Source organism: Solenopsis invicta, chromosome 7 (genome assembly GCF_016802725.1).
Source record: "Solenopsis invicta isolate M01_SB chromosome 7, UNIL_Sinv_3.0, whole genome shotgun sequence".
NCBI classification, from domain to species: Eukaryota; Metazoa; Arthropoda; class Insecta; order Hymenoptera; family Formicidae; genus Solenopsis; species Solenopsis invicta.
In genome coordinates this window covers 18,398,377-18,408,863 of record NC_052670.1, presented here as the reverse complement: position 1 = coordinate 18,408,863, position 10,487 = coordinate 18,398,377, and the positions used below count along the sequence as shown (strand labels likewise).

At 33.7% G+C, this 10,487-nt stretch overlaps 1 protein-coding gene across 1 annotated transcript in view; it reads left to right on the top strand.

Annotated features, from left to right (window-relative positions):
* The first annotated feature begins 5,043 nt into the window (after nt 1-5,043).
* LOC113005933 overlaps nt 5,044-10,487 on the top strand; it is a 36,835-nt gene continuing 31,391 nt past the window's right edge. Inside the window, exon 1 of the mRNA XM_039451480.1 lies at nt 5,044-6,036. Within this exon, the coding sequence (XP_039307414.1) occupies nt 5,562-6,036 (475 nt within the window). The 5' untranslated portion in view covers nt 5,044-5,561. The remainder of the gene's footprint in view (nt 6,037-10,487) is intronic.

Here is a 10,487-nt window from a genome sequence, read left to right as displayed (position 1 = left end):
GGAAAACCTTTTGCTTTATCAATCATTTTCAACAACATAAGAGTAACGTGACGATAATAAAAAAAAGATAATGATGCTGTGTTTTTGTCGTGTATTTGTTAAAAACATTAAATATATTAATTATTGTCTTGTAGCCAAATAAAATATCGAAAATGATTTGTGTGTGTGTGTGTGTGTGTGTGTGTGTGTGTGTGTGTGTGCGCGCGTGTGCGTATGTGATTGTGCGTTTGCGCGAGCGTGTGTAATGTAATAAATAAACAGGAGTAAATTAATTATTTACTTGGCTATCAGATCGGATTGAAATGGATTTAACAAGTGAGTGCTGACGTCATCGCTAGGCGGCCACGTCGCGGGAGATTTTCTCGTGAGTCGAGTGCGGTCACAGGCGTTATATCTAGGTGCCACCGCGGCGGACACCCCAGCTCATACTTCCGTAAGCTTTCAGGACTTGCTTGTTGTAAGCTCGAGACGAATACTCGCTCTCATTCTTTTTAAACGTGACGTGTGTGTGGAACATTGGTCCACATAAAATTTTATATTTTTATATGTAAATAACAATTTGTATTGTTATTTAATCTTGTATATAAATTAAATGTTTAACTTAAATTTAATTTTTTTTAACGAAAAGGATACAAGAAATACTTTTTTGTAAACTAAACATTTATTACGTTAATGTATTCTGTTTTAATAAATCTATCTGGATTCCGATCTTATTTTCAATTGGTCTTAATACCGTATTTTTGGTGTAGAAATCTCGATCGATTCGGATTACTTTTTTTTAATCGGTTTTATCGTACATTTTTGGCAGGGTGGTGACAATTCAGCAGAAAGAAGAATTATTTATTTTTTATGTATTTGAAAAAAAAAATACAAAACGTATATTTAACTGTTTTCGACATGTTGAATTTTTGCTGAAATTTATGACTCAGTACATGTTGTTGGCAACTTGCTCTTATGTTGCTCTTTACGTATGGTGATAAACCGTTGACAGCAAATACGCAGCATATTGGCAGCAAAACGTGGTGAATTCATATGATATCAAACCAAAGGCAAATGAGACACACATCTTGTTCTAAATTTGCTGAAAACTAATGCCTTTTGTTTTTGGCAACATTACAGTAACAACACAGACAGGTGGCTGTCAGGGGATTTTAAAATATGTGCAATGAGGGTAGAAAAACGGAGAGACATGAAATAATGTAAGAAGGAAGGAGGAAGAATTGTGAGAGTGTAAAATAAATAAAAAAATATAAAGCAGAAAGGAATCAAAGAAGATGGAGAAGGTAAAGTTTTAAATAAAGTACGAAAGAAATTAGGAATGTAATTGTACACGAATTTGAAGGTTTCTTTAATAATGAATGCATATTATGGTATATTGACATTTTGTTTTAGGAATTACTATTTTATTAATCGAACATTGTCTGTTTTATTAGAAATTTTAAAAAATGTGTGCAATAATGTAAGGAAGAAGAAAGAAGAATTGTGAGAATGTAAAATAGGAAAAAAGTAGAAAGTAGAAAGGATTTAAAGAAGGCTGAGAATGTAAAGATTTTTAAATAAAGGATAAAAAAAATAAGAACGCAATTGAACACGAGTTTGAAAATTTTTTTAATGACCACGTATATCTCACAAAATAAAATTGTTGAGGTGAACTTTTCGTTATGATATCTCTGTCCGTAGAATACAGACAGAAAAAATAAAAATATTTTCATTATAAAACTTTACCCAACGTTTAAGAGTATTTAGAACTTGATCGATTCAGAAGTTATTGAGATATGATAATTTCATGTGCTTGGAAGTTGATGAGTCGTGTATAATATTTGTTTTTATACAAAAATGCAGTTGTATCACGTGCTAAATATAAATGTTATTGTATATTAAATAATTATAAAATAAATAATTACCACATGTTTAAATTTTGTTTTGTGTAGATTTTGGTTATATAAATAACATAAAAAAGTTGTACATACGGGTATCTATTACAAGAATGTGATATTAACGTATACTATTAATGAAAATTTTATAGACATTTACTCTATCAGGAAACAACATGTTTTAAATATTTTTTAAATATTTAAAAAACATTATAATAAAAAATAAATATTTAAAGACATTGTCTACTGATAAGGTAATAATAAATCAAATCATATTCTATTTTTATTTATTCATAATCATCAAGAACATGATCTGTCATTTGTCATCGTGAACTCTATTATTCTTAATCATGAATGTATAATTTTTGAAATTCTTCTTATTTATATTTAGTTATATGTAAACATGAAATTAACCCTTAAACACGTAAGTGGGTCTGAGAGACCCCATATGAAGTTTTGAATGCTTGCTATGTGAAGACGGAATGAGATAGGAGGTTCGGACCAAGACGTAAAAAAAGTTTGAAACCTCCTCTTTCAATTAATATAGTTGATCAACTTTTTTGGTCAACTAGAATCAGTACAAAATTACCTTTCCAAAAAAAGGTAAAAAAATGGTGCCAATTTATGTGTGTGCGCGCGCACCTTATCTACAATTTTTTTTTAAAAACTCATGTGGTACTATTTTTTAATTCAACCTAAATGTATTTTTTCCAAAAAATGTATGAAACCTTTAAATTGCGCCAATTATAAAGAGAATATATTACTGTTTGAAATAACTGTTGTACTACTTTTAACGAATAAAATGCAAGTGATAGCATATTTATTTTTTAAGTAAAAGCCAAGTAGCGGTATCTTTAATTCCTTTTTAAATAAAATTCAAGTGATACTGTCTGTGTATTTTTATTGAAACATTTTTCTGTTCTAACCTAAGTGGATGTTCTTAATTTAAAAAAGTTTCAATGAAATATGTAACATTTAATCTCAAAGAATTAAACAGAAATGAGAATGTTTTATTAAAATAAAAAATTTTTAAATTACAAAAACTGCTGTTTTACAACATTTTATTCAGATTATAGTTAGACATTTAGCAGCGCCAAATTTTGTAGTTTAAAAATTTTTTATTTTAATAAAACATTCTCATTTCTGTTTAATTCTTTGAGATTAAATGTTACATATTTCATTGAAACTTTTTTAAATTAAGTACATCTACTTAGGTTAGAACAAAAAAGTGTTTCAATAAAAATACACAGACAGTATCACTTGAATTTTATTTAAAAATTAAAGATACCGCTACTTGGGTTTTACTTAAAAAATAAATCAACTGGAATTCGAACGGCACAGCAGCAAAGTTTTGTTAGGGTCAATGCGACCCATATAGTGTGTAAGTGAAACTCTTTTTGTGAGTATTTTACATTAAAAAACTGGACAAAATACATTCGAACAAGTCGATTTGCAGATGTCACTCGCATATACTCTGTCTAAAGTTGGAAACTATAAAATGTTGTAGAAAAAAGGGTTTTTCCGAAATATATCATGAAACACATTAATTTTCAATTTTAGACACGATTTAATCAAAAATTCCTCATATTTGCCTTGTTACATAAGTACATTTTTTAATAGAAATGACAATGATATAATTTTTTTTTGAAAATATGAATCTTTAACTTTAAAACGCCGTATTGTAAAGTTCTTCAAAGTTTTTTGAAGCAAAGATATGATTTTTTTTTTAAAAGTGGATTTTTAGGTGCCTAAAAATACCTTATATTCTCCATGTTACATAATTATACTTTTTAAAAGAAATGATTTTACTAAATTTTATTTTGAAAGTGTGACTCTTTAGCTTTAAAACGCCGTATTTGAAAGTCCTTAAACGTTTGTTGTTGCAAAGATATGATTTTTTGAAGGAAAAGTGGATTTTTGACTAATTTCTTCATTTTTGCTTAATAACTTCTGTTTCTATAACTTCACAATAAATTATTTGTCGGCAATGCCAATTGTGCAGTCACACTCTTGAGATTTTAAACTTTTGTTTAAAAAATAAAATCGTAGAAAAATATTGATTATAATCAAAGTTATAGCTTCTCAAAGTTGAAAAAGTTTCTTTCAGACCCAAAAATGTGTTTCCGTATTTTACAGGATCGGTGTGTTTAAGGGTTAATAATATTTTATATTTACCCCAATATAATAGTTTCTTCTATATTTTTTTATCAATATAAATCAAAATTATATCACTAAAAATTTTTTTAATCGACCCTTATTTATTCATTGTCTACAGAACTTTATATATTATCAATTTTATTTTTGTTATAAAGATTTTAATTTAATTTAAAATTTAACCCTTAAACACACCGATCCTGTAAAATATGGAAACACTTTTTCGGGTCTGAGAGACTTTTCCAACTTTGAGAAGCTATAACTTTGATTACAATCAATATTTTTCAACAATTTTTTTTTTTTTAAGAAAGTGCAGAATCTCAGGAGTGTGACTGCATAATCGGCATTGCCAAAAAACAATTTATTGTGAAGTTATAAAAGAAAAACCATTAAGCAAAAATGAGAAAATGGTCAAAAATTCACTTTTTCTTTAAAAAATAATATCTTCAGAACAAAAAAACTTTCAAGGACTTTCAACTACGGTGTTTTAAAGCTAAAGAGTCACACTTTTAAAATAAAATTTGGCAAAGTCATTTCTTTTAAAAAATATACTTATGTAACGTAAAGAATATGAAGTTTTTTGGGCATCTATAAATTTACTTTAAAAAAAAAATCATATCTTTGCAACAAAAAACTTTTTAGGACTTTACAATACAGCGTTTTAAAGCTAAAGATTTATACTTTTAAAAAAAATTATATCATTGTCATTTTTATTATAAAATGTACTTATATAACAAGGCAAGTATGAGGTATTTTTTGTTAAAACGTGTCTAAAATTGAAAATTGATGTGTTTCATGATATATTTCGGAAAAACTCCCTTTTCTAGAGTATTCTATAGTATTCCAACTTTAGACAGAGTATTACGAGTAACATCCGCAAATCGAACGTATTTTGTCCACCTTTTTTATGTAAAATTCTAACAAAAAAAATTTTACTTACATACTATATGGGTTGCATTGACCTTAACAAAACTTTGCTGTCATGCCGTTCGAAGTCTAGTTGACCAAAAAAGTTGATCAACCATATCAATCGAAAGAGGAGATTACAAACTTTTTTTACGTCTTGATCCGAACCTCCTATCTTATTCCGTCTTCACACAGCAAGCGTTCGAAGCTTCAAATGAGATCTCTCAGACTCACTTACTTAACTCACTTGTTTAAGAGTTAAACTTTCAAATTTTAGCATATCTTTAATATTTACATAAATCTTTTGCATTAATATAATTAATTTTATAACTTAAAATTTGCAATTTAATATTTTTTAAAATTATAATATAATACTATCTTTCATAATGTTAGCTCACCCTCCCTAATAATTGTAGAAACTTTTTTATACATTAAGATGAATAGACATTTAGTATCCGTGACTAAAAATAATTAAATATTCAAATAATTATTGAGTACACTATTTTTATTACACTGAAATATTGCTATAATATAAATTAAAACAAAATTTGATTCAATTAAACATCAAACAAGCTGTCACTATGTGCTGTTGTGGTTTAGATTGTGGTGCGATTGTCTGTATACAAAATGTGGCTTACTGCGCAAGGCGGAATATTCCCCTCATTATTGGTCAAGAATTTTTGCAAAGGGAAGATCTCTTCAAAGTTCCGTGTTCATCATCCTTATTTGATATTCATTCTGTGCATTCCTTATCTGACTTTAAATCACGGCCGCTGGAAAACATTGCGAAAAAATATGTCAAATTGCCAATCGAAAATGACAAATTTGTTGTCTTTCCTATCCTTCATTCCAACATGTAATTTTCACATCCCTTATTCCTTTGTGCATAGAATGACCGACAAGGAAAAGAAATATGTTGTTGTCGAATTTGAAGATGGTGTCCGAATCGTTCCCATTACTTGGTTAAGTACTGATTTACAAAGATCCAAATGGCCTAAAAAATATACCACTAATAAGAGATATGACAGAGCGATTAAAACTATGGAGGAACCAGATGACACATGGGACGAACATCGTGTTATTAAAATATATGCTACATGTTGTAAGTAATTTCATGTTACTTGCATTTTTTTATGATATTGATTTTCCATACACTAGATACTTTTATTTGCTTTTATTACTGAACTGTTTGTTAATACAGAAACTTATAAAAATTTTTCTCTAAATTTGTTATGTAATTTTTAAGAATTTTTTCAAATTTCTATATAATTTTGTAACTTTCTAAAATTTTTTTATGTGAAAATTAGGACTTTCAAAGTACTCAAAAAATTTACATTCTTTCAGAATTGTTTATTTATGTTAATTACAAGATATCCTAAGATTTGTTGCTCTAAAATTTTTGACAAAATTTTATAAAATAAAGTTCAAAATATTTTTTTAGAAATTACAGAATAAGAAATTTCAAAATATTTCTGAATTAACATGTATAAAAATTTCCAAAAGAAAATGTAAAGTTTCTGAATGTTGCGTCCGCGGATTCGCGAGGGTTGCGATTCCGGGACGTAGATCTGGTTGATTGGTTAAGTTTGGAGTTAAGGCAGCTGTCACCAGTCGCGGCTCCGAATCGTGTGATAACACGGCCGGATACGCGACAAATTCCTTGTATGGGAAGTAGGAGGTATTGTAGGAAGATATATTATTAGGTGATTTATGAGTAGGTTTAGGAAATGTAGTAGCGTTTTATTAACGCTACTGGAGTAGTAGCGTGCGTGCTCGAGCTTGGCGTGGGATTAAATGAATGACAGAGCGAGTAATGGTTGAATATAAATGTGTATGTATTTTCGTAATTATGGAATAGTAGATGGTTACATATGGGGGCTGCGGGTAAAACGTCATCTTGCGAAAGAAGCGCTTTCTGCCGCCGGGATACGCGCGGTGAGCCCTTCGTTTGCCCATAGGTGCTTCGAGCGAGACATGGTAAATTTAAGACGGGTGAAGGATTGCCACGCTAATGCGTATATAAACAGGTAACTTACCGATCTTAACGCGAGAGAGAGAGAGAGGACTCGGTATAGAAGATCTACGAAATTTAGTGAAATAGATTAGTGATCGAGTATATGTAACGAGTGACGAATCCGCTGGGTCGGAGTGGTTACCCGTTAGAACGCCTCCCTTAAAGGTGGAAATTATATGGAAGAAGAAGGGACGGTGAGAGCGTCGAGGAGTCGCGCTAGCGAATCTTCCTCGACGGGTTGGGAATGGAAGAAGGACGGTGTCGAAGAGTCGCGTTAGCGAGTCTTCTTCGACGCCGCAGGAAAGGGAGGGAGGCAGAGAAACGAGTGAGGCCACACTCTAGCTGGTGCTAGGTGAGGTTCAACCCTCAGGATCTCTGGCGGAAAGGAGGGAGAGGAAAAGAGGCGATCCGACCGGGGCCACCCCGAAGACCAACGTCTTCGTCAGGAGTAAAACCCTCCCGTCGCTGAGATCGTACCTGGAGGTCTGAATGTTGGTGGTCGCCGATGGCAGCGAATCTCACTCGACCAACAAGACTGATCTGAATTTCGAGCTCCGATTTCGCTCCTTATATAGGCAAGGATATGGGCAAGAGGTGTCGCGGGACGATTCCTCAGGTTCGCGGAAAATTCGGAGCGATAGTTTTTCGTAACGTGTGGCCCTTAGAAGCCCGCCCCGTTCCGCGACCGCGCGGCTTGCGCCTATATCGCGCGAGCGCTTGTAGACTTCTCCGGGGATCGCGACTCGCGGGGGCACCGCATACCAAGCCCCGACGCGAAATCCAGTGCCCAGGAAATTAATAGAATTTAATAGAATTTATCTTGAGAGTGTGCGAGGCGATAGCGCCAAGCACATGCAATAGTTTTATGTATAAAAAGTTAAGGTTTAATTATCGTTCGTAGGAGATTGATTGATTCAAAATTATTTGGCATTTTTATTGGCCGTGATTTTAGAGCTGTTTCGATCTGAGTTGCATGGCACAGCAGTGGGAAGCGTCCATGAGTGGATCACGCTTAGATAATAATAAATTTGCCATTCTTAATATTTCGTATTAAATTGGAAAGATGAATAGAATTCTAACGCGCGGAGCTTGTCGGTATCAGAGGGGGCCGCGAGCCGAGGGGTCGGCGCGCACGATGTTTGTCTCGCGCCGATGGACGCTCGTGGGTGTTGCGCGTCGAGGGGCGGCACGAGGTAGCCAAGCCGTATGAAATTTGAAATCGAGCGATATCGACTGATGCGGGATTTATCTAATTGCTCGGAGGATGTTTCCGAATTCTGATTAGGATATTATTAGTACGGATGGCGCAGAAAAATAAAAATTTTCTCGCCAGACGTAACACCCCCATCGTTAGGGAGGAGCGAAATCGGAGGTCCCAAATTCTTAAAGCGGGGCGCGAAATCTCTCCCAAAAAAGAAACGGAGTGTGTAGAAAAAAACGTGACAATCTTTCGGAAACATGTAAGCAGAAGTTAACCAACAAAATATGAGCAAAAGAAGCACATCGATAGCATAAGCGCAAAAGAAATATCATTGCAACTAAAACTTACGCAAAAATAATAATAATTGGTTAGTTGCTAAATAAGCGCAGAGAGACGCAAGGTTCGCAAAGAAACAAAAATTAAAGCGATAAGCGAAGAAAGATAAGCGTATACAACTAAAATTTAAGCACAAGCAAATATACGCAAGGCGAATGTGTGATACTATATCGCAAAGGAACGCAAGAACTTACAGAGAATTGTTAACATAAGCAAAGCGCAACGCAAAAAGAAAAAACGCAAGTAATACATGAATAGAGTATATAAGCATGGAACTAATGCGCATGAATATTAGTAGCTTAGTGTGACCAGTTGTGTGACAGGGTGATATTACAGATATAGGGTTTAATAACGCAAGAGAACGCAAGTATAGTATAAACAAAGAATCTAAAACTTAGGACAAGTATAATATGGGTAGATGCGATTAAGAGCGCAAAGAAAATATAAGTTGTCGCTATGCGAGAGCAGATTAATACAGTATTGAACAGCGAACGCAGGAAAGATGACTAGTATTATGTACAGTTATATGATTAATATTCTTAGAGTTAGTATGGTAACGTATAATCGCAAATCTTATAAAAAATATATACATATACGGGGGCTTGCACATATATGCATGTATTTTTCTCTTTTGTTATAAAATATTTTTTCTTTTTTTATATTATGTGTATTTTTTTTTTCTTTTTTTATTATTTTTTTTTTTGTAAATACGTTGAAAGATATTAGAAGAGTGATCTCGCAACGATAGGTCGCAATGATTATTGCGGTGGGGTATTGGGGTACTATATCGCTTTGATCGACAATAATCATTTTCCTTGGATTCACCAGTTGTTGTTAGAAAGGAGAGACTCCAATTGAGTCGATGGAAATGAGAGACGTCAGGATTTTAGTACGACTTATCGTCGATTGTTATTTCGGAGAAAAAGGGAGACTCTCGTTAATAAAACAGTGGCGAATTTTAAATTGATTCTGAAGCATTATAATTCAAAATTTTAAACGCATAAGGCGATCAAGGGGAAAAAGACTCCCTAAAATTAATAGCTTGAGACCAGTTAATGACTGTTATTGGCACCAGTTATTATGGTGGGATTTTTAGAAGATGTGGTTTATAGTAGGAATAACACCACTGGACATATAAAGTTTTACTGTAATCGTCGCCAGTTGTTAGATAACATAGGCTGTCTCAGTTAAAATGTGAATAACTTTAAGGGGTCGTTTCCTCTTAATTTTTATAATTAATTCTTGCAATTAGTTTTAATTAATCAAGATTACGTTTATAAAGGGGGGGGGGGTTATTGCAAAACTGCACATGACGTTGTCGTTGTCGATCAGTAGTGGGATGATTGTCCTCCTTCAAGGCAGTCGTCAATCCTCCGCTCCAGTTTAGTCAAAGATTTAGAGGTTGCTGTCATCTCGTTGTACAGAGAGGAACTGAATAGCCGAGTACTGGCCGTGGATTGGCGAGCTCTAACTGACTTGCAACTAGGTATTGTGCAGTTGCAGGTTCGGTTGTGTAGTAACACCGAACGAGGCAATCGACTTGAATTAATGGCCTCGATGTGGCAGGCCGGCGAGAGTTTTGGCATTCTCGCAGCAGAGTTTCTTGGTTTGAAGCATTGCCATATTATAATTAGGCAGATTGTTGCACCAATGATTCGGACGAGTCCATGTATGATAGAGGCTGTAATCTTGCGAGGAAAACTGTCTCGCTGTGCAGTCGTGGCATTGTCGCTTGACGTACTGTCTGACATAATGGCAGGGGTACTTCCCCATGAGTGCTCGTAAGGGTTGAGCACGAAAGGCGCAGTTATATTTTTCGGATGCGGTTGGTGTTGCATCCAGACATTTCTGAGTCGGAATATGGCTGCTGTGTTTGGTCCGCAAGCGATCTCCGTACCAGTAGATGAAATTATTCGATTTCTTGGTGTCAAGTATTTTGGTTCGCCACCAACTAAGATTGGTAGTTCGAGAAAACAGTTTTCAGTTGCCCTCTCCTGTACTG